The following is a 24,904-nucleotide window of genomic DNA, read 5'->3' as shown; positions in this document are numbered from 1 at the left end:
TTTCTACCAGCAGGTATAAAGCTTTTTCACGCATACCTCACCAACATTTGTTGATTTTTATTTTCTTGATAATAGCCATTCTAACTAGAATGAGATGGAATGTCATTATAATGGTTCAGAATACAAATTCTGGGAGCTGAGGAGATGACTTAGTGGTTAAAATGCTTACTGCTGCACAAGCAAGAGGATCCACATTTGGATCTGGATGTGATGGCACATGTCTGTAACCCCAGGTTCTGGGAAGCAGAGACAAGCAATCCCCAGAGCCCATGCTAGCCAGCCAGTCTAGCCAAAATAGTGAGCTACAAGTTCAGTGAGAGACTTTCGCCAATAATAATAATAATAATAATAATAATAATGTGGAGAAACAAGACATTCCAGCATCAACCATTGTAGGCAAATGTGCCTGCACACACATACACACATATACCACACATACACTAAACACACAAAAGTAATTGGTAATTATAGCCTCGTAATCTTGAATGTTTCTAAACTTCACTGTGCCTTATGTCCTCCTCTGTAAAAAGGGTGAGGGTGATAATATCATAGGGGATAATCAGGCTCAAATTATATCATAACTGTAAAGTATTTGGTAATAGGATTCCTTAAGTGCAAACCTTTGCTGTCGTCGTCGTCACAAATAAGCAAACTAAGGCTTAGAGATACTAAGTACTCTACCATGAAAGCCATGAATCGGTTTCAAACCAAGAAAAGCTGTTTATATCCCCTTCTGTAGCTTCTCAGATACAAGTTGTTCCTAGAACATTTAGGGCTCTGCATAACATTCTGGTTCTCCTTCTTACTGACCCCTAAATGTATGGGTGTGTATCCTTTACTTATGTCCTTTTTTACCTTCTTTTTTTCCTTTTTTGCTTTAATTCTGCATGATTATTTCTGCCTTGATTTATACAGTTCTTTCCATCATAATATCCTGTTTTCTTCACACCCTGTTCACATCCTCACCATTTTTTAAGAACTACTGTTTCGGGGGCTGGAGAGATGGCTCAGCGGTTAAGAACACTGACTGTTCTTGCAGAAGATCTGGGTTCAAATCCCAGCACCCACAAGGCAGCTAACAACTGTCTATAACTCCAGATCCAAGGGATCCAACATCCTCTTCTGTCTTCTGCAGGCATGGCACGACATGGGGGTATTTACCTACATGCAGGCAATACATGCATACACATAAAATAAAAATAATAAATGAAATATTTTTTTTAAAAAAAAGAACTACTGTTTCTTCCTCCATCACATTTTATCTTCTCATTGACTGCCCTTTTGAAGCTCTTAGGATATACTCTGAACTCTAACCCTGTGGTACATTATCTGAGCAGCCCACATCTCAAGCATCTGATTGTGCTGTAGCATATATATTTGTGCTGTTTTATTGCATCACTTTTGTCTAAGTAGAGCTTGAGTCGGAAATCAGTGATCATGCTTACATTTATTAAAAGCACCCTGAAATATCTTGAAATTACAGTAGCCCCCCCCCAGTCTTATTTTCCTTTCTCTTGATACTTTGGGGGATAGACAAATACTAAAATTTATGTCTGTGGCAGTAGATCACTTTCCAAGTAAAAACAATTTACTAGTGTGATTACTTTAGCATATTAGGGCTCCAGTTTCTTCTTAGGTCATTTAAGGAAAAATGTAATATTAAACAATTACTAGGTTTTTTCCACCCATAAATTAAAGGAATTTATCACAGTACACACTTTGAAATAATGAACAAGCAGAAGAGTCAGTTGAGCTTGTAGAGTCTGCAGTTCTAGATCCCACTGCGGAGGACAAAGGTGCTAGATTTCATGTTTTTTTTTTTTAATTTTAAAAATATTTTATTTCTATTTTTATTTTATGTGTATGAGTGTATTACCTGCATGTGTGTACGTGTACCCGTGTTATACAGTACCCAGAGGTCAGAAGAAGGCATCAGATTCCCTAGAACTGGAGTTACAGATGGTTGTTAGCTGCCACATGGATCCTGGGAATCAAACCCAGGTCCTCTGCAAGAGCAGTCAGTGTTCTTAACTGGTGAACCATCTCTTCAGCCCCTAGATTTCGTGTCTTAAACCATGTTGCATGGTATAGCCCCATTGAGCACTAGTCTCAGTTGTTTTGAGATTTATTTTACCCTTAAGTTTTAAAAACTTTTTAAACTATTTAATATGTATGCGTGTTACACCTGCATGTATATAAATGCACCCATGCCATGCAATGCCTGTGGAAGCCAAAAGAGGACAGATGCCCTGGAATTGGAGTTACAGATGGTTGTTAGTCACCATTTGGGTGCTGGAATTTGAACTCGGGTCTTCTCCAAGAACACCAGTGCTCTTAACCATTGAGCCATCTCTCCAGCCCCCTTAAATTTCTTTAAATTTTAATTTTTAAATAAAATTTTAAATGCATAATTCTTTCACATGATTACCTGTCTTCGTTACCTTCTTTCAGTCCTACACTGAAGAGTGAGCAACTTGGAGTATTACTTTTTCTGGTGTTTTAAGCATGAAAGGTAGCCTACTTGGTTCTGCAGGTTGATTTCTCTCTCTCTCTCTCTCTCTCTCTCTCACTCACTCACTCACTCACTCACACACACACGGATTTCTTTGTCAGTAGATGGAGAAAGTCCTCATTTTGTTAGAGCTGCATAATATGCTAATGTGTAATATACTAGAACTTTAGTCTTTTGGTGTTCACTTTTGTTATTTCTGATCTTTTGGTGCTTTTATGAACATTGCAATGAATACTCTGAGGCATATGTTCTTTCAGACATATGCAAGTATATCTTGCAGAAGAAATGTGAATCAAAGAACCCATAGGCATTTATAATTTCAGTAGCTATTGCCAAACTGTCCTCCATAGTCTCTGTACCATCTTAAGCCTCCAGAGCTAATCACCTGAAAGCATTTTGTTTGTATGTGGCATTTGTTAGATGAGTCAGCACTAGGGGGCCTGGAAAGGGGATGTTTTAATTAATGTTCTCTCTTCCCTTGCAGCTTCACAGCCCAAGGAGCGCCCTAGATCTGCAGTCCTTTTGGCCGATGAAGCCACTACTGCCCCAATGTTTACTAATAGGCGGTCCCAGCAGACTGTCTCTCTCTCCAAAAGTGTCTCTATACAGAACATTACTGGGTAAGTGGATTTAAAGAATTCAGTTGACATCTGGCCGACAAGAACATAATAATTACTCCATGAGAGAGGGAGGGAAGTGGGGGGGGGAGAGAGAGAGAGAGAGAGAGAGAGAGAGAGAGAGAGAGAGAAATGAATTTATAACATACTGGGCTGGTGCACAGATGGCAGTTGGGATGGTAAGGGTGAGGAGGTTGGGAGTTGAATTTTTGAATTTTTGTTGTGCCATCACAGACTGATGTTGTTTAGGCATTTGTACATGATTGGCCCCACTTTTGAAGAAGCTGAATCCTGAAAAGATGATTTAATTATGAATGTACCTGTATAACCTCCTATATCTTCAGGTGTCACACCTCTGCACTGTTAAGATGAACCAGTTTTGTTTTTTAAATGTGCTTTTTGCCCTTCCCACTTAATCAGTTTCATGGAGGTGAAGTTTGGTCTGTCTATTGCTGTTATGTTCCTACTTATTCATTTGCATTGAGCTCCTTTTGTGGTCACTTCAAAAGTTGCTGTGGCCACTGGCTATTCAGTCATTGATTGTCAGGTTGTTAGCATAGGGCTGATTGTGATGCTGTTGGCTCTGTAAAGTAAGATGCCCCCTGCCCTATCCATCAGGTTAAGTATAAGTCATCTTATACTTAACATCTCTTACATGTCTCCTAACATAATAGGCCGAATGAAAATTCTTAGCTAAGAATGCAGCATCTGCGTTTGTATATGTTTTGTAACCTCTGTATTGGCTAACATTTCCTCAAAAAAGTTCAGGTATCTTTCTTTGTCTCTGTATTTTGTTGATCTCTATAAGCCTTCTTTTCAAAGTCATAATGCTCCCCAAATTTGTTGGCATTGTGACTTTGGAACAGTGACTTATTTTTTAACAAATAAAAAGAAAATTTGAAGTTTAAGTGAGTTTCACTTGCTGTTGTGTCGTAGAATAGATATTTATTCATTGACTGCTATGCTAGCTAGTGAGTTAGAGTGAAAAAATCCAGAGAATAAAATTGACTGTAAGTTGGTAGCTTTTTAGGGAACAGGTTTTATTAAAAATGGTTAGTAGTTACACAGTACGTTTTAAGTAAAAATGTGTTACATAATGTGTAATGTGTACATGGTTTAAGGTAAGAAACTTACCTTTGTGTATACCTTTAAAAAAAAATCAGAGAAAAAGTTTGAGTTTGCAATGATTTTAAATTCTTCTAAACTTCCTTAATGATGTTTCATTTAACTGTATACCTTAGTGATTTGTCTTGAGTCATCATAAAATGTACAGCTGTGATTTTAGTTTTACAGGTACTCAATTAAGTGTGTACCACAGCTTATCAGAGTGTATTTGACAGCTTTTTTTTTTTAATTGTCCCCAGAGTTGGCAATGATGAGAACATGTCAAACACCTGGAAATTTCTGTCTCATTCAACAGACTCCCTGAATAAAATCTGCAAGGTCAATGAGTCAACAGAATCACTTACAGATGAGGGTAAGAAGACATTTGGGCCTGCATTGTTAAAGCCTCTGTATATAAATGCATTACCTAGTATACTATTAGTAAGTGGTCATGCCTGCTTTCTCCTTCCCTGACTTATGAAGAGCCTTGGACTTCACTGTTGTAAAGCATCAAATGCAGTACAGTGATTGGCAGTCACACCTGTCCTGTTGTTGGCTGTCTCTTGAAACATTGAGTTTAATGTGGGTGTACTTTAGTATAGTTGGTTTTTCTTCCCCTAGACTTGGTACACATTCAACTCCGTCTCTCTGTGCAATTGTAACCCTGCTTTGTTTACAACGTAGAGCTAGCAGGTCCCTTCCAGTTCCAGTATCACATAAGAATTGTTTCTATCTTGTTTGATTTGCATGATGCTTATCATGTAACCAGAGTTGAGTATAGAATCTGTCACTCCCAGTGTAGACATTGATCCTTTGTAGTTCCAGAGTGTGTTCTCCTTGAGTACCCTCTCCTCTATTACAGATGTGTCCTATGAAATCATTTATTACCCTGAAAGGGAAAGCCAGACTTTGGAGTCATAAACCCAAGATCCTGAGGTTGCTTTTTTTCCTATTTTGAGGAGTAGGTACAGACATGAATGAAGGACAGCTGATGGGAGACTTTGAGACTGATTCTAAACAGCTGGAAGCAGAGTCCTGGACTCAGATAGTGGACAGCAAGTTTCTAAAACAGCAGAAGAAAGAAATGGTCAAACGTCAGGAAGTGATTTATGGTGAGATTCTTCATTTGCTTTTCTTGTATTTGATCTGCATTGTCCAGTTTTTTTGTTTTTCCTTTTTTTAGAAGAAGGGCAATCTGGGTTTATTGAGAGGTAGGGAAACAGCTCTATGCAGTAGGGAGAGAGAGAGAAGGGAGGAGTTGCCTTGTCCAGCTTTTTTTTTTTTTTTTTTTTTTTTTTTTTTGAGACAGTGTCACATTATATAGCCGCAGCTTCCCTGGAACTTACGTGCACCAGGCTGGCCTTGAACTCAGAGATCCACCTACCCTTACCTCCAAGTGCTGGGATTAAAAGTGTGCACCACCATACCTTGTTTGTCTAGCTTTTTTAAGCAGATGACTTGTTGGGCTATGGAAATTCAATTTTTGAGTATGGGGCATCCTCAAAGTTTTCATTAAAACCATTGAGGTACAGAGACATGGTCTTGTTTGTGTCCTATTGTGCATTTTGCCCTATGCTGCCTTGTTCTGTATGTCATTCTATTGAAGTATTTGTTTATATTTGCATGCTTATTTGTGCAACAATACTAGAAAGAGCTCACTTCTAAAAAATACATTTTGGTTCTTTAGCTATACTAGAAAGTAGATACAACGTAATCGTTTCTAGAAAGCAAGAATACAGTGAATAATGAGAGGCACTAAATTCAATGAAGACTTCTTTGGAAACCATTTAAAATTTTGATATACCTATCATCAGAAAATGACATATCATGTGCAAAGTAGAATAAGATGAGACTACTTAAGGAAAAAAATACAGTTTCATTTGGACTCCATACTAACCTTATGAGCTTAACCAGTAACTTTTGAAGGACCCTTGATCTCTGTTCTTGTAGAGCTGATGCAGACAGAGTTACATCACATCCGCACGCTCAAGATCATGAGTGATGTGTACAGCCGGGGGATGATGACGGATCTGCTCTTCGAGCAGCAGATGGTGGAAAAGCTGTTCCCCTGTTTGGATGAACTGATCAGTATCCACAGCCAGTTCTTCCAGAGAATCCTGGAGCGGAAGAAGGAGTCTCTGGTGGAAAAAAGTGAAAAGAACTTTCTCATCAAGAGGATAGGGGATGTGCTTGTCAATCAGGTGAGCAGTGGGAAAGGTCTCAGCTGCTTCTGCCAGGAGGGTGGCAGGGAAGCTTGTGATTCCAGAGCCCTGCTTTCACATCTCAGCTCTGTGTTTCTTTGTAGGCTTAACATAGTGAGTTAATCTAATCCTCAATCTTCTTTTCTGCAAAATAAGGATGTCCTAGTTACTTTTATATTGCTATGATCAAACACTGACCAAAACTTACATGGGAGGAAAGGATTTATTTTATCTTACTCTTTCAAGTGACAGTCTGTCATTGAGGGAAGTCAGAGTAGGAACCTGTAGGAGCTTGCTTTTCTTGTCTGTGCTCATCCTGCTTTTTTTTTTTTTTTTTTTTTTTTTTTTTTTTTTTTTTTTTTGGAGACTGTCTCCCTGGAGCCCCAGCTGGCCTGGAGCTTGCTATGTAGACCAGGCTGGCCTCAAACTCACAGAGATCTGCCTGTCTCAGCCTCCCAAGTGCTAGGATTAAAGGTGTGCACCAACTTTCTTATACAACCCAGGACTGCTTGCTCAAGAGTGGTACTGCCCACAATAGACTGGACCCTCCCACATCAATTAGCAATTAAGAAAATGCCTCACAAATATGACCATTGATCAGTCCCATTGAGGAAATGCCTCAGTTGAGGTTCCCTCTTCCCAGGTGTATCAAGTTGACAACTTAGGTTATCCAGCACAAATGACTTTAGAATTTTTTTTTGCTTTGGAAAGTTAAGTGCCCAACATGGTAGGTACACTGTAAAAGGTTTTTTTTTTTTCCTCCAAAACCACATATAATCATCAGAACAATATAGTTTTAAGAAATAGAGGCTGGAGAGATTGCTCATTGGCTGCTCTTGCATAGAACCTGTGTTCAGTTCCCAACACCCACATGACAGCTAACAACCATATTTAACTCCAGTTCCAGGGGATCTGCCTCCTTTTTCTGACCTCCATGAACATTGCATGACACAGGTGCTTATACATGCAGGCAATACACTCATACAATAAATAAATTTTTTAAAAAGAAATAAAATATTTGTTAGAAGTCTGATTTTCTCTATAATGCATATGAAAAGTATCTCATATGTCTTAAATCTAGCTGAAGCTTATCAGTAGGCTATTTTTGAAATACTTCATAAAATGTGTTAGTATTTTCATCAATATTTGGTTTCAGTCCCACTCTAAAGAAGCTCAGTTAAAAAGTGTTTTTGAAAAAGGAAATGTTCCTAGTGTAACCTTAAGAGACAAGAGTATTGTCCCACATGGGACTAGACATTTCTCTTTCATGTGAGGTACTTGGATTTGCCAAATGCAGACTCACATGATCCTGCAACAGATAGAGCCTAAAATGGGGCTCTACAAACGAAGACCTTTCTTCCCCAAACTTCTTCTCCAAACATTTTCAATTTCTCTTTTTCTGCCTTCTCTCTGCCCTGAGGACCTGCACAGGTACCTCCTCGCACCTTGACTTATCATCTGTAGCTCCTTGTATTTTTACACTACCCCAGTAAGGTCTTAGATATTGGAAATGAAACCTTAGTTCTATAGTATTCATTTGCACTCTGTATGCCAGTGATGGAATCAACCTTATTTAGGGCACTTGATTTATGGTAGTAGCAGATAACTTACACTTTTTCTGCTTCTACTTCGCCATTGGTGAGTGCAGAAAAGAAGAACTACCCTGGACCCTTTGCATGTTTTTTTGACAAGGATAAATTTGTATAACAGGAAGTCAGCACTTCCTGGCATGTATCAGATAGATCCCATGCAGAAACTAGTTGACTTATTCTAAGGCCAACATATCCTCAGATGAACCTATAAGATTACATATATTTGGGGTTCTTTAATGGTCATACATAATATACTAAGAAGTGCTTGCCTGAGTGAGTGGGATAATCAGATCCCTAAATGATCGTGTTTGTGATGTTCTCTAACTTTGTTTTGTGTGTGCTAGAGATTAAATCCAAAGCCTTGCAAAAACAATCTTATTATTTTCCCTACTCACTCGTAGTACTCTTTTTCTTTTTCATCTAGATGGAGGCCTGTGGGTTGTAATGAGGGACTTACACGTAGGCAGGTGACTTACTGTGGACAGGTTTTTAAGGCTGTCTTAAAAACTTGTGATGATTCTGTTTGTTCATTACTATGTTCATGACAAGTGGATGTTAGAACACATTTGCATTTCTTACATCACAGTACATGAGTATTTCTGGTTTTGGCTTTAATATATATATATATATATAATGTATAACAAACTCATTTAAGACATACAGCCAGCTGAGTATCATGGCTCATGCCTTTAATCCCAGCACTCAAGAGGCAGAGGCAACCTAGCTTAGTTTGCATAATGAGTTTCAGACCAGCTAGGAGACCCTATCTCAAAAAAAATAAACAGATAAAACAAAAACCTACAACTAAATTGGTTTTAGTATGTTCACAGTTGTGCAGTCATCACCACAGTGAATTTTAACATTTTCATATCCCCAGAAGGAAACCTCACACTCACTAGTAGTCACTCTCCATACTACCCCAATACAGACTACACCAGTTCTGGGCACCCAATAGTGTACTTTCTGTTATGTGGATTTACCTTCTCTAGACAATCTGTATAAGTGGAATAAAGTAATTTGTGGCCTTCTGTGAATGGTTTTTTTTCACTTGGTCTAATGCTTTCATAGGTCTTCAGAATTGTAGCATGTAACAGTACCTTACTCCTCTTTTTTTTTTTTTTTTCTTGTCTTTTTGAGACAGGTTCTCCCTGTAGCCCTAGCTGGCCTGGAACTCACAGAGATTCACCTGCCTCTGCCTCCGGAGTGCTGGGATTAAAGGTGTGTGCCACCATGCCTAGCTGCCTTACTCCTTTTTAAAAGTGAATAATATTCCAGTGTATGGGTATCATATTTTATTTATCTTGATGGATAATTGTGTTTTTTTCTGTTGTGGAGCTATTATGAATAATGCTGCTCTGGCTATTTATATGCAAGTTTTTGTGTGGCTAAATGTTTTTATTTCTCTTGGGCACATACCTAGAAGTGGAATTACTGGGTCTTACAAGATCTCAATGTTTAACCTTTTGATGAAATGCAAAACTGTTTTCCAAAGGAGTTGTACCAGCTTAATCATTTGAGGGAATTTGCCATGAAACACTCTCAGCTTTTACAAACAGACTGGAAACCTACAGAATTGTACCCTGAATTGTGGTCTAACTACTACTGTTCTTTCTGCCCTGCAGTTTTCAGGTGAGAATGCAGAACGCTTAAAGAAGACATACGGCAAGTTTTGTGGACAGCACAATCAGTCTGTCAACTACTTCAAAGACCTCTATACAAAGGATAAGCGTTTCCAGGCCTTTGTGAAGGTACTGATATGAAACAAAAGCATTCATTGTCAAGAACAATAGTCATACTACATTTTGGCTAGAGCCTTCTTCCTCACATAGCTCCTAACAGTTCGTTCACTCCCTTGCAGAAGAAGATGAGCAGTTCAGTAGTAAGGAGGCTCGGAATTCCAGAGTGCATATTACTTGTAACCCAGAGGATCACCAAGTACCCAGTTTTATTCCAAAGGCTATTGCAGTGTACCAAAGGTGAGTCTCTTGTAAATTTCAGCCGTGTACATTCGTGGACTTTTCTTAGGTGCCAGATAGCCCAAGAGACCAACAGAGCAGAGCTGTGTCACATACTCTAGCAGGCCTGTAAGAGAGCTTGCCTTTATCTTTGTGTTGTTTGTTTGTTTGTTTGTTTTTGACATGAGATCTAACTCTGGCCCAGTCTAACCTAAAACTAGGTATGTAGCCCAGGCTGGGCTCAAATTGACAACAGTCCTCCCCTAACACCTATGTTTTGTTATAGAGAATGTTTCATGACTATTTTGTTGCAATTTTTGTTTTGTTTTGATTTTTTGAGGCCAAGTCTCACTATGTAACCTACCCTCATGATCCACCTGCTGCAGCTTCCTAAGTCCTGGTATTATAGGCATATAAACTCTTCCTGGCTGATAAAACTGTTTTCTTGAGTAAAAACTTTTAATAAAGTTTTAATAAGCTGGACCTGTTATCCCAGCTACCTATGGTGGGCTAAGACAGGAGGATTGCAAGTTCAAGGCCTGCCTGGGCTGCAGAGCAAGTTCAGTTCCAACCTGAGCAACTTAGTAAGACCTTGTCTCAAAATAAAAAATTAAAAGCAAGTTAGAGATGCCGCTCGCTCACTGCTAGAGTGCTTCCCTGGTATGTACAAAGCCCTGGGTTTAATTACCAGAACTAGAGGGAAAAATAAAACAATTTGGAATGTTAGATCTCTAGACTTGGGGTAGATGATACCAAGAAGGAGGGACCATGTATTGATCCTGTTAGGCGTTAAATGTCCTGAACAATTCTGTTTCCATAACATTGGATTGACTAACATTTCTTCCCATAAGTGCTAGAATTGTCCCACTTTCATTTGGTTAGTATGTACTTGTTTCTCCCAACTAATCCATCTCTAAGGCAATTAAAGATTATGAAGCATTAGCGTTAAAAATTAGGCATAGATGCAAATAATAACTTGTTACTCTCTCTGCTGCTCACTCACTCTCTTTAAAACATTTGATTTATTTTGGAGCATATAGATGTATGTTATCCATAGCATTGAGAACTTCTTTTTGGAATTAAACTTAGGTCAGTAGGAGAGATAGCCATGTAGCCTGGTGTCTTAGCTTCATTGTGAAAGCATAACTAAAAAGGGAGTGTAATGATGTGGAACAAGAACGTAGGACTCCCCCACTTTATGATTTTGTCTGCAAGGAGCCGTTAAGAGTAGAATTATGCTTTTCTCCCAAGACAATGAAGTGGAGCAAGAAGACCTAACTCAGTCCTTAAGCCTAGTGAAGGATGTGATTGGAGTTGTGGACAGCAAAGTGGCAAGTTACGAGAAGAAAGTACGTCTTGGTGAGATTTACACAAAGACTGACAGCAAGTCAATCATGAGGATGAAGAGTGGGCAGATGTTTGCCAAGGAGGATTTGAAACGGAAGAAGCTGGTGCGGGATGGGAGTGTGTTTCTCAAAAGTACAACAGGAAGGTTGAAAGGTAAGCCTCCAGCTGCTTTTATTTGCGTCTGCGTGCCAGGGAAGAACAGGCAAATACAGATTCAGCTGGGATTCATCCATTGCCTTGTCTTTCCTTAGAGTCATATTCAGATTGGGGGGGGGGTGGATCATTTAGTTATTTATATGTCAAAAAGAGGAATTTGAGACCACTTTAAAAATCCTAATTAAATACAAGAAAATGGTGCACTCAGGACAAATAGGAAGCTTATAAAACAAGAATCAGATTAATATACATTGTAACAGTTTGTAACTGTTGGGGAAGACATCCCCTAGAGAGATGAGTAGCCATTGTGGGATTGTGAATGGCCATTAGTTTGAGATGAAACTGTATCACTTGCTTCCAAAAGACTTTCTGAGACCTTAGAGAAAGGCAAGTTTAACTTTCACTTTAACAAGACATTATTTGCTTTATAATTGTATTTGTCCTTTTTTCTAAAGCAAAATAGACCATAAAAGGCTACTCATTCTCCATTTGGTTTATAATTTCTCATTTTCCATTGGTCGTGTACAAGAAGGAAGGTATAAGGTATTTTCTCCCCTCCTTAACAGTATATCTTACTTATATCAAACCCTTACTGAATGGGCAGCCTGCCCATCTGTGAGCTCTGACTTCCCAACAGTTACAAGTGTTCCTGCCTGGCTCCTGGACTCAGTGAATATGGAGCAGGATAGAGCCATGCTGTTGCCCCACTGGCATTGTTGTGTCAGAGGAAATGTGTGCTTTTCTCATCTCAGAGATGTAATGATGCCTATAGGTGCCTGCTGTCAGAATACCCAAAGGGCCTTAGCACAGCCTCACCATGCTTTAGAACAGTAGTACAGAAGACAGTGGTAGGCAGCTGACTTTAAACCATGAAGGAAGGAAAGTGGTACTTGCTCTCCAGTATGATGCGTGTACCAATGAAGGAGGAACAGGGAATAGCAGTGTAGACAAGTCTTGCAGGATGAAAAGGAAGGTGTTACTGAACATGGAGAAGCATGGAGTCAGGAGAACCTTAGAACCCAGGGAAAGTTCTATGTTCAGGCCTCCCAGGAAGGCCTTATAGAGTGACGAGAGTTTGAAAACACCAGAAACTGCTGGGGTCTGACTGCTGTGGTGTACTCTGTAGAATTAAGGAGTCAGGAGTTGATAATCTTGCTTATTGTGGGGCAAAGAACAGGTTCACAGTGGAACGGTTTTACATGGCAAAGAGATGAATTAGATGATGATGTTGTTTTTTAACACAACAGTAGGGCAGTGTATGAGGAACGTATCCAAACTGTTTCCGTGATTCATAAAGCACCCACTAAGGCCTGTGTTACAGTGGAAGCATAAAAAAGAATGATGGAATAATTTTTAAAGTATCCCTGGCCACTAGCCAGCAGTGTGTTTCCATATTGTGATGAGCTTAAATTAAGGCTCCTTCCTTTTGGCCCCATTGTTCTGTGATAGTCTGAGAGCCCTAGCTCAGACCCCTTTCCATAATGTCCTTTGAGGCTATCCTTTAAAAGTAAGCTGGCAGTTCAGAAATACCTTTCTCATGAGGACCTGCATTTGCTGGAACTCCTGTTGCCTGTAGACAATGCATTATTCTTTCCTTTATATGACAGTTTATTCCCCAAATAAATAAATTCCAGCTGTTGGAATAAAGTTGTGATCAAATCAATGGCAGAACAATAGATTTTCTGGCTTGACATGCCTGCAGTGGGTAATAGGGGTTGGTGTTTAGTCATTTTTGCCCCCACGTGAACTTGTGCCAAGAACAGGCAGTACTATGTTGAATACTCTTTGGAAGGGTGGATTTTTTTTTTTTTTCTGATCCACTGACACTGATCATATAAACCTCAAGATCCAAAAAAATGAAACTTGTGTTTCTAGAACTTATTTTTGGTAGGCACATGAATTATTTTAAAGTAAACTTAAAAAAATACACTTGTTAAAACTGGATAGTGCATGGAAAATTACTGTCATATAGTCTGAAAAATTAGACCTTCCTGGGAATCAGATTCCTTTGCTTTTGTTTCATGCATAGCTTTGCAGTGAGTTCCAGGGAAAAGGAATCCTAGTTGTGGCAGAGGTTGAAGAAGAAAGCAAGATGGGCTACATAAATCAGCCCATCCTTTTCCAAGGAACCATAAGTTTTGCTTTCCAGAGGGAAAGATGGTTCGGTGAAGCCACATTGTCCTTAAGAGGAAGTAAAAGAAAATGTCCCTTTGTTAGCCTAGAGGATTGGATTAGTCAGCATGAGTTTATGAATTTTTTTTAAGTTCCTGCATCCAATTAGAAATGTTAATTTGTTTGTTTTGCTCCATTTGAAAAGTGGGGGTGGGGGTAGATCCTAGAGCCTCTTGAGTATTAGACATCACTGAGCTACACACCAGCCCCTTGGTTTTGTTTTTTGTGTCTTGTTCTACAGTTTATACTCAATTTATTTTGGCTATGCTAATTCATACAAAACTTGAGTTGCTTTTAAGTTAATTCTCTTAAGCATACAAAATAATGGGTTTCGTTATATTTTCATATACACTGTATTTTACTCATTCGCCCCACCACCACCTCCTCCTGCTTGGTTGTATATAAAATAACTAAATCCTGATCTGCATCTGAGGAAAACCGATATTTTGTCTTTATCTTACCTCTTCCCATTACCTTTTGTTCCACCCATGATTTTGTTTTAATGGAGAGAAGAGAAGGCCATTGAAGCTGACTACCACCACCTGTGGCAGCTGAAGGCCGGCCCTTGTATTCTTTGAAGCCGGACATGTCTATGGAAGTGTTGTAGTTTCCTTTCTGTTACTGTGATAAAACACTCCTACCAAAAGCAACTTAGGGGAGGAAAGGATTTATTTGGCGCTCAGCTTCCAGGTCACAGTTCATCCTTGGAAGAAGACAGGGCAGGTACTTAGAAACTTGAAGTAGAAACCATGGAGGAATGCTGCTTGCTGCCTCACTTCTCTGGCTTACTGACAGACTCAAGCTTAGGTAGCTTTCTTGTGCAGCCCAGGACTACCTGTTCAGGAAATGGTACCAACCACAGTAGGCTAAAGCCTCCTATATCTTTTAATAATCAAGACACGCCCCCACAGACATGCCCATGAGTCAGTCTGATCTAGGCAGTTCATCAATGGAAGCTTTCCTTTTGGATGACTCTAGACTGTGTCAAGTTGACAAAGCCAACTGGAACAGATGGATTGTCTTAATCTTTTTGTTTTAAACCTCTGGGTTGGGTTGGGTTGGGTTTTTGCAAGAGGAAGGCAGGTGAGAAGGTCTTAGGTAACCCAGGCTAGCCTCAAACTCACTAGATAGCTGAGGTTGACCTTGAACCCTGTTTTTTAAATTTTATTATTTTTATTTTACATGTATGAATGTATTCCCTGCATGTATGTGAGTTCACCTATGTCATGCAGTGTCCACAGAGGTCAGAAGAGGGAGTCGGATCCCCTAGAACTGGGGTATTTATGGACAGTTGTGAGCTGCCATGTGGGTGCTGGGAATTGAACCCAGGTCTTCTGTAAGAGCAGCCTGTGCTCTTAATGCTGAGCCATCTCTACAGCCCTTGAACTGATCCTCTTATCTCCACCTCCAGAGCTGGGATTACAGGTTTGCACCAGTTTTATATGGTGCTGGGGATCCAACCCAGAGCTTCATGAATGCTAGGCAAGCCCTCTGCTAGCTGAGCTACATCCTCACCCCAACAGCATCTTCTGTAGGGAAGTGAGGAAGTCTCTGCTTTGTTACTCTGAAGTATTGCTTCAAATCACTTCTAGGCAGCTTTTCTGGCTGCCGTTTCCCAGTACTATAATCAGAAGTTGGGATGCGGATGCTGCTTAGGTGGCATGCTTGTCTGACATGCATAAAGCCCAAGGTTTCATCCCTAACACTGGGAAGACAAAAATAAGACAACTTTGAGTATTTCATGTAGTATGTTGCTAAAGGTTGCTATTTGTCATCTGTTGAAGTTCAATTTTACTCAGATAGATAGATAGATAGATAGATAGATAGATAGATAGATAGATAGATAGATAGATAGATATAGATATAGATAAGTGCAATTTTGGTGGGGTTTTTTTTCCAAAGAGGCAATTTTTTTTTTAATTTTTGTTTGTTTGTTTTTGTCTTTTTGAGACAGGGTCTCCCTGTAGCCCCAGCTGTCCTAGAACTCACTATGTAGACCAGGCTGGCCTTGAACTCACAGAGATCTGCCTGCCTCAGCCTCCCAAGTGCTAGGATTAAAGGTGTGCGCCACCATGCCTGGCTAAAGAGGCAATTTTTAACACAATTTTTCAGAAATAACTTGACACAGGTTACATAAAAACATACCTATATAATGAAGTTTAAGGGGGAAAAACAGGAATAAGAAATCAAAGGATTTGCCATTGGGGTCAACTTCTTTGGAATAATGAAGTTTCCATTAGCTCTGGGTTTTTCTGGTTTTTTTTTTGAAAATCCCAACGATCAACTTTATACTTAAAAGAGTCTTATACTTAAATTTTTGCAATACATGGAAACTGGAGAGATGGCTTAGTAAGTAGCTGTCTTTTGGGTGACTTTCTGTGCATGTATAAGGACCTGAGTTCAGGTCCCCAGAATCCATATAAAAGCCAGATGCAGCTACTCCCTGGGGAGTGGGGACAGGAGGATCTCCAGAGCTCACTGGCTAGCCAGTCTAGCCAAAATGTCAACCGCAGGTTCAGTAAGAGAAACCCTATCTCAGTAGTACAGTGGAATAGGCCAGGCGTGGTGGTGCACACCTTTAATGCAGCAATAGGGAGGCAGAGGCAGGCAGATCTCTGTGGGTTCAAAGGCAGCCTCACCTACATAGTGAATATCAGGTCAACCAGAACTACTGAGTGAGACCCTGTCTCATAAAAGAAGAAAATAATAAGATGGAGAAAGTGATGAAGGAAAAGACCCAATGTCAACCTCTGGCCACTGTAGGACACACAAGTTGTGTACATGTACATATGCATACAACCACACACACAGTTACAACACAGGATATATCTTTTCAGGACTGATCACATAACCTTTTCTAAGACAAGGCTTATGGTGATGAGCCCTATTTTTGAAAAGCACTTATTTGCTTTGCTAGTCACTTTGTGTCTTCCTTTTGAGTCCTCAGCTATCAACACTTACTGCAGAGTTTTAGAGAGCTCAATGGGTCAAATAATGTCCCTCAAAGCCTCCCAGAAAGGTGAAACTCAAAGTTACATATTGATTTACTAGGTGTGAGTTACTCGTTTCTCCATGCATCAACATTATAAAAGAATTCACACTGATGTCCATTCTGGATCTAGAATTTACATTTTGTCCTCTTGTTTCTAAGTGAGAAGTCTAAAGTGTATTTATTACTGTTGCTATATTTTTTACTTTCATGAGTGTTATGCCTGCATGTATGTAAGTGTAGTGCACCCATGTCCCTTTAGAGGACAGAAGAGGGCACTGGACCCCCTGGAACTGGAGTTACAGACAGTTTTTAGCCACCATGTGGGTGCGGGAATTCAACCCCAGTCTTCTGCAAAAACAGCCAGTGCTCTTAACTGCTGAAGCATCTCTCCAGCCCCATATTACTGTAATTATTATACCTACTCCTCAAAACTGTAACAATCTGAAGATTTGTAAAACGTTAGGCATAGTTCATTAAAGATAACAAAATAAACCAAAACATTTTAAAAGATAGAATAAAATAAAATGCCTCTAAAAATCCAGGGACCAACTCGGAATCCCGTAGAATTGTAAAACTGTACCATTGGCAGAGAAGTGATCTCAAACACAGGTTGCTACGCATTGCTGGATCTGCTTTCATAAAAGCCTCTTACTGGTTCACTGTTAAGTAGTTGTTTTTCTCTTCTCCCTTTCTACTTTGCAGAGGTTCAAGCAGTTCTACTCACTGACATTTTAGTTTTCCTTCAAGAAAAAGACCAGAAATATGTATTTGCATCATTGGTAAGCTGAATTATTACTCTGTTCTGTTTAGAACCAGTCAAATTCAGAACAACTCGAGGGGGTATGAATTGTAACCAGCTAGCATTACATCACATGGCTATGAGTTTATCTACCCTCTGAAAATCTGTCCGCTGAGGACAGATTTCTTGGAATAATTTCGTATACACTCTTGTCATTTCGTTGTTATTTCTTCTAACTACAATATTATTTTTATGTTCCCTCACAATCTTTTTGAGTACGCTGAGCTTTTGATGACTTGATCCAAATAGAAATCTGTCATTAGAATGTGTCTCACAAGTTTGGGCCGGTAAATGTGCTACAGACAAGCATGTTTGTGGGGTATGGGGAGGATTGACCATGCAGAAAACATGACTAGTACCTTAATAGCCATGAATTGTTGTCTCCTTTTGGAACCTTGTTTGTTCCAGGTTGAGTGATGAGATCTTTATCTGAAAGCTGCCATGGTTTGCTTTTGTTTCTTTTTGTTGTTTGTTTGGTCTAGTTTGATCGCTTTTTTGTTTGTGGGGGTATTTTTGGTTTTAGTTTTTTGTTAATTTTTGTTTTGTTTTTTAAACTGTATGCATTTAAAACAGTGTCTGCATTTACCTTTGGTTAGAGTTGTCTTCCAGAGTTAGAGTCCTGCATGCATGTCTTACTATGCTCTCTCCCTTTTATCCAGGACCATAAATCAACAGTAATCTCCTTAAAGAAGCTGATTGTAAGAGAAGTGGCACATGAGGAGAAAGGTCTGTTCCTTATCAGTATGGGGGTGAAAGATCCAGAGATGGTAGAGGTCCACGCCAGCTCTAAAGAGGAAAGGAACAGCTGGATTCAGATTATTCAAGATACAATCAACACTTTGTAAGTGAAACAGTATCTCAGTGTGACTTCCTATAGACAGGACAGGGATCACGTAATTGACATCTTAGGAATTTTTTGTTTCATCTTGCTTTATTTTGGCTCTTAGGAACCGAGATGAAGATGAAGGGATTCCTAGTGAGAATGAGGAAGAAAAGAAAATGTTGGACACCAAAGCACGAGAGTTAAAAGGTAAAATGTTAGAAGTGGTCTGACACCTTTGTCTGTGGTTGCAGAAGTTTGAAGACCCTGGTTGCTCCTTAGCCCAGAGATGTCTCAGTCAACTCAGTAATAGAGAAACAAGTTGTTTTCAGAAGAGAAGGGCAAGGAAAATGGCCTAAAAGTTGGGGAATGTGGAATCTCTGGTCTTGATGTCAGTGTTCTTGGACCCTGGTAACATGCTTGTACCTTGTAGGGGAGAATTTACCAAATTTTGTAATCACGTAAGGTTAAAATGTAAGCAAGAGAGATTGAGATTAGAGAATTCTTCAGTCTGTCTATTCTACTCCTCTTTCTAGTCTGTGGCTTTCTCAGTTCTGTGCTCACAGATGAACTGTGAGGTGGTTCAGGAAACTCACTTACTGTTGGATCACTACTTAGTGAGTACCTACTGCTTCATGTAGGCTTGTCTGCCTCCCTGTAAGACAACTGTTCTAACCCCATTGTGTAGATGAGGCACTTGGAGCCCTCAAAAGTCAAACAACCTAAGATCAAGTATGTGGGTACTTAATGTCTGAGCCAGAATTCTTATCCCTTGTTTTGTTTTGAGACAAGGTCCTACAATGTAGTTGAAACTGACCTTGAGTTCTGAATCCTCCAGCCTCAGCCTCCCAAGTGTTGAAATTGTAGTTCTTCTTGTATAAATGTAGGGCCTGGTACTCTTCTTCATTCAGTGCCTGTTGACTTTTCTAAAGACTGTACTTTGTGTAGAAATAAGACTGAGAGTGAAGTAAATGTAGCACCCATGGAATTTAGTTAGTCCTGCAAACTGTACAAAATGGTAGCATTCTGTTTCATTAAAGAATGAGAAGGAGGGGAAAGACGGTCAAGTTTAGATCAGCATTTTATATAATTTGTTGGCCTGTGATTAGGATGACAAGGATAAAATCTTCCTTCTACCTGGTACAGTGGCTTACACTTTTAATCCCAGCACTCAGAAGGCAGAGGCAGGCATATGGATCTCTCTGAGATTGAGGCCAGCCTGGTTTACATAGCAAGTTCCAGACCAGCTGGAGCTACAGGGAGACCATGTGGCTGCTGGGAATCAAACCCAGGTCCTCTGCAAGAGCAGCCAGTGCTGGGCCATCTCTCCAGTCCTCAAAAGCTATTTTAAAAAGAAAAATCTAGCCAACTAGATATGGGTGGTGGAACAGAATGAAAAAGCAGAAGTCTCTGTCCACATTTGGATAAGCTGGAAGATGAAGAATGCTAAGGACAAAACTGTAATCTCAAAGGATGAGGTAGACTGGCTGGAAAATACACCCATCTGGGGCTGGAGAGATGGCTCAGCAGTTAAGAACACTGACTGTTCTTGCAGAAGACCCAGGTTAAAATCCCAGCACCCACATGGCAGCTAACAGCTGTCCCTAACTCCAGTTCCAGGGGATCTGACAGCCCTTTCTGTCCTCCGCGGGCATTGCACGACATGGGTGCACTTACCTACATGCAGGCATAACACTCGTACATAAAAAAATAATAAATAAAATATTTTTTAAAAAATACACCTTAGTAGAGATGGCAACTTGATGGTGGACCTAGTGATCTAGTATTCAGAAAAGAAAGTGGGTTTTAGAATGCTTGCTGGGATTTGCAGTTGACAGTGAGTGGAGAGCCCCAGCAGGAGAGCTTATCAGGTACAGAAGGCAGTTCAGCTGTGCCAGCCCATTGCAGATGGGCAGATTAAATGCACCATGGAAGAAACCGATATCCTCGTGGTGGCACAGGAGGGAAAGTGTTTCAAAAAGAGGGAGTAATTATCCGTGATGGAAATATCTTGAAAGTAAACTAAAGGATCCCTTTGGACTCATGTGAAGGCACTTGCAGAAAGGCAGAGCCAAAGCCAGAGAGTGGTAGGTTGAGAAATAGATAATGAACAAAAGCAAAGCAGACTACTTGTTATGTCAGAAATGCTGGTGTTCACAAAAAAGGAACCCGGGACAATTTTCCAGGTAGAAATTACAGAAGAGAAACCCATCCTGCCTGCCTTCAGGATGAGATCCATCTGTCTTGGACTTTTCCAAAACTGCCACAAGGTGGTGCTCATGTCTCAGTTAGCTTGTGATCCTAAACACCAGCCAATGAGATCCCTTTCTCCATTCATCCCACAGAACAACTCCAGCAGAAGGACCAGCAGATCCTTCTCCTACTGGAAGAGAAGGAAATGATTTTCCGGGACATGACTGAGTGCAGCACTCCATTGCCTGAGGATTGCTCCCCAACTCACAGCCCAAGAGCCCTTTTCCGCTCCAACACAGAGGAGGCTCTCAAAGGAGGACCTTTAATGAAAAGTGCCATAAATGAGGGTAATTTACATTTAGTACTACCCTCTCTTCATCCAGTATTTCACACACTAACATCCCCTACCACTGTCTGCTGTTACTATGCAATAAAACACCAGGGCAAAAAAGTACCCTCCTTTTTGTTTTTAATTTTTAAAATTACAGGGGCTGGAGAGAGGGCTCAGCAGTTAAGAAACTGGCTGTTCTTGCAGAAGACCCCGGTTTGAATCCCAGCACCCACATGGTAGCTAGCAGTTGTCCATAACTCCAGTCCCAGGGGATCCGACAGCCTCTTCTGACCTCCACGGGCATTGCATGACATGGGTGCACTTACCTACATGCAGGCAAACACACATACACATAAAATAAAAATAATAAATAAAAAAATTAAATTACATTTATTCTTTATGGACATGTGTGTGGGATACACACTTTAATTTTTTTTAACCTATTAAGTCATCTTCTGTTGGATACATTGCTCTTACGTTTTAGATCAGTTTTCCTTTCTATAATTTTTTTTTCTTGCCAGTTCTATGGGTTTTTCCAACTCTTTTTTTTCCTGACTTGTATATGCACCAGGCTAACCTTACTCTATTTTGCTGCCTCAGCCTCCTTCATGCTGAGATTGCAAACATGTGCCACCACACCCAGGCTTGGCTTTTTCTAATTTTGACTTAATGTTCTTTGATGTTTTGTATCATTTTCTTAATGTGTTTGGCTTACTTATTTAATGTATACTTGTTTCTAATGTGCTTTTATTATCTGTTACCTTTTATTTTCCATCTCTTTTCTTTATAGGGAGTTTGACTTCAGTATTTTTCTGTTGCTCATTTTTGCGTGGAATTTTTACATTCACAAAACCTTTCTTCATAGTACATTTCTATTACTTTAATGTATTCTTGTTTTTAATACAGTGCTTGTTAAGAGATTTTCTGCCCCTGATTCCCTCTAGACCTTCATCCCTGTTTCTCTCCTTCTCTCCTTCCCTCTCACTTAGTCTCTGTTCCATGGACCCTGTCCTAGGGAAGATCTTGGAGTTAGATTGGAGAATTCAGATGCTTAGACCACTCTAGGACCTGGAACCCACTAACTATCAGCTATCAAAGGAACAAAACCCTGCTAGTTTTACCTGCTGTTCTCAAGTTAGCCCATTTTTCCAGGAAATGCCTTTCAGCTCCATTGGCTCTAGCTTTAGAGCCCATGCCACTTCCAGTAAATTACTCTGCTTTCCCTGTACCCTGTTCAGATTTTTCAGATCCATGAAAGAGTGAAATTTGTCTCTAAATTTGCAATAGACTCCAGCTAAAACAGGTGCTGTGACCCAAGACCCTGTAGACTGGAGAATTTACCTACTTGAGGGAATTTTCTCTTCTGCTCCCTATATGTATCATGTGTTACTGTGACATTTTCTCCTCTTGGTTGAAAGATACAATGTCAGTTTGCATATTTTCTTCCCCTTTTTCCAGTGGAGATCCTTCAGGGTTTGGTGAGTGGAAGTCTGGGTGGCACACTTGGGCAGGCCATCAGCAGCCCCATTGAGCAAGAAGTCATGGCTGGCCCCATTTCTTTGCCCCGGAGAGCAGAGACCTTTGGAGGATTTGACAGCCATCAGATGAATGCTTCCAAAGGTGAGCCTTCCATGATTCCTTCGCAGCTAACAGTGACCTGGATTTTGGTAGCTCCATCTCTTCTGTTCCTTAATCAATAAATGTCTTCATGAGGTTCTCAGATACTCAAGAACTCTTGTCAGAATCATGTTCATTTGGGGTAGTAAAAGTTTTTTTTTTTTTTTTCCCTTCCTTATCTCAGCCAAACTATATATAGCCAAAGGAGTTGAAGATCTCTAATTTGAAAATTTGAAATACAAAATGCTCCAAATTCCAGAACTTCTTGAGCACTGACAGGTGTCACAAGTGAAAACTCCACACTTAACAAAGTTACAGTCAGAACATATGCATCCTAAAATGACTTTTAGGCTCTGTGTATAAAGATATCTATGAAGGATTAAATGAATTTTGTGTTTGGACATGGGTTCTATATTCTAAGTATCTTACTATTGCATATATTCAAGTCTGAAGTCTGGACTGAAGAGATGGCTCAGCAGTTAAAAGCATTGGCTATTCTTCCAAAGGACCCGGGTTCTGTTCCCAGTACCCACATGGCGGCTGACAACTGTCCATAACTCCAGTTTCAGGGGATGTGACATCTTCTTCTGACCTCATGAGCATTGTATGCATGTGGTGCCATCATGTGCAGCCAAATAAAAATTTTAAGCCCAAACTCTTCTGGTCCCAAGTATCTTATAAGGGATGGTTTGTCCTATTATGCAACTTTAAAAAAATTAAAAACATACTTGTTTGTTTTTTGTTTAGGAGGTGGTGAGAAAGAAGAAGGTGATGATAGCCAAGATCTTAGGAGAACAGAATCGGATAGTGGTCTTAAAAAGGTACATTTGTCTCACATCTGAGAACCTCGTTGATGTTCACTACCTTTTAGAAGTATTCTGCTTTGATATGCTTCAGATAGGTGGTTGCCACTTAAAATAAAATAGCCTTCCTTTTCAGGACAAAGCACATGTTTTAAAGCAAATTGTACAGTTGACAATGCTTCATTATTGGTACTTTGGGCCTTCTGGCTTAGAATTCTCTTTTTACAGTTCAACTCTGTCATACCCTGACAGGGCATTAAAACAGTGTTTGGTGCTGCGCAAACCATCCTAATCCTGTTCTAAGGCTTCAGTAGCAACTAATTCAACTCCAGATCTTCTCTGCCCTTAAGGGAGATGCTATGATAGAAAAGAAGGAAAACAGGAAAGAACAGCATAACTTAGAAACACATTGAGTATGATTTTTTTTTTTTTTTGCATCAAGATCTTCATTTATTGAATGCATTTTTTTGTTGTTTTTTGTAGGGTGGAAATGCTAACCTGGTATTTATGCTTAAAAGAAACAGTGAGGTAAGGAATTCATGAGCTATAGAGACTCTATATTTATTAGGTTAAGAAAATCATTTTTGTTTTACTATTAAAACATATGGCTATAATCTGTATATCTGAAGAGTACAGTTGTCCATTTCCTTGGCTTAAAGCACTGATTTGCCAGAATTTTGCTAACTATGAATAAAGACCTCTGATTCTCTGTACTTAAAATGTCTCTTGCTTTTAGAGCTGAGGAGCTCCCTTGGCAGCTTCTTCAGTCTGTGTCCACCTGGTTGAATTTGTAGCAGCTTTTCCTGTAGTACAAAGGATCCCAAAGGCCACAGGTCTCTACAGCATTGGAAATAAACTTGTGGCTAATTCTCTATAGTAATTTCTTATCCTTGTTGTGCTTGCATCTCTTAACACTTGCTTTTGTACAGGGGAGCCTAGTGTCCTCCCTATAGGGAATCAAACCCCTGAAATAAGCTATGGGTTGCACCTTCCTTCCCTGGAGCACTGTTGTCACTGAGCCTCTTCCTGAGGCCTGCTGGAATCAGTTTCAGGGTCACTGCCCTTTCCAGTGTGAGCCCATGCTGAGCCACGCATTTCTGTGTAAGCAGTGTTGAATCAGTGATAGTTGATTTTTAGGGTGTGCTTTTCAAGACTGGTCTTTGCATTTCATTATTTTTTTTCTTCTTCTTGTGTTTACTGTATTATCCTAAATCCTTGAGAGCTTTGTTTTGACATTTTAAATGAAGAGAAATTCACCACCACTTCCCCCAAAGAAGAAACATGGAGGATGTTGTTTTATGTTTGTTAGCAGAGGAGGCCAAACACAGCAGTCCCCTCAAGGACTCACCCTAAACAATGAGAACCTGAGTCCTGTAGGGAGCTGCCATCTGTCTTGAAAATTGGTTGATTTTTCCATTTGACAACTACCCACTTCCTTTTATTTAGTGAGGAAGTTAGGGTAGGAAATAGTGTGTGTGGCTTATACACTGTTCCTGGGCAGCTGCAATCGGCAAGTCTTTTGCACCTTCTCTTGTCTTTTTTTTTTTAATTATTTATTTAATAACCACACAGTCAGAAGAAGTATTTCATTACAACAGCATTGACATACTCAATAACAATTTCTAGAGCTAAGATGCATCTCCTTCAAAATTGGCTGTAAATTTTTAGGTTTACAGTTGAATTAATACAGTTA

The 24,904-nt window shown here is 39.8% G+C and overlaps 1 protein-coding gene across 8 annotated transcripts in view; it reads left to right on the top strand.

Annotated features, from left to right (window-relative positions):
- Akap13 (A-kinase anchoring protein 13) overlaps positions 1-24,904 on the top strand; it is a 370,808-nt gene that overhangs the window by 328,396 nt on the left and 17,508 nt on the right. For 6 of the 8 annotated variants that reach the window (XR_003846961.1, XM_029555684.1, XM_029555683.1 and 3 more), the window contains 14 exons: positions 2,997-3,132; positions 4,494-4,606; positions 5,193-5,345; positions 6,184-6,434; positions 9,649-9,774; positions 9,885-10,002; positions 11,233-11,481; positions 17,351-17,427; positions 18,107-18,288; positions 18,395-18,477; positions 20,613-20,807; positions 22,250-22,411; positions 23,156-23,229; positions 23,695-23,739. Coding sequence is in view for 7 of the 8 variants with exons in the window: in XM_029555684.1 (XP_029411544.1) it covers positions 2,997-3,132; positions 4,494-4,606; positions 5,193-5,345; positions 6,184-6,434; positions 9,649-9,774; positions 9,885-10,002; positions 11,233-11,481; positions 17,351-17,427; positions 18,107-18,288; positions 18,395-18,477; positions 20,613-20,807; positions 22,250-22,411; positions 23,156-23,229; positions 23,695-23,739 (1,964 nt within the window). In the remaining variant the exon portion in view is untranslated. The remainder of the gene's footprint in view (positions 1-2,996; positions 3,133-4,493; positions 4,607-5,192; positions 5,346-6,183; positions 6,435-9,648; positions 9,775-9,884; positions 10,003-11,232; positions 11,482-17,350; positions 17,428-18,106; positions 18,289-18,394; positions 18,478-20,612; positions 20,808-22,249; positions 22,412-23,155; positions 23,230-23,694; positions 23,740-24,904) is intronic. The other 2 variants (XM_029555682.1, XM_029555679.1) reach the window with 2 other exon arrangements.

This window comes from Nannospalax galili, unplaced genomic scaffold (genome assembly GCF_000622305.1).
Source record: "Nannospalax galili isolate Female #2095 unplaced genomic scaffold, S.galili_v1.0 scaffold63, whole genome shotgun sequence".
Lineage (NCBI taxonomy): Eukaryota > Metazoa > Chordata > Mammalia > Rodentia > Spalacidae > Nannospalax > Nannospalax galili.
Note: the sequence above shows the minus strand (reverse complement) of the source record. Positions and strands in the feature narration are given on the sequence as shown.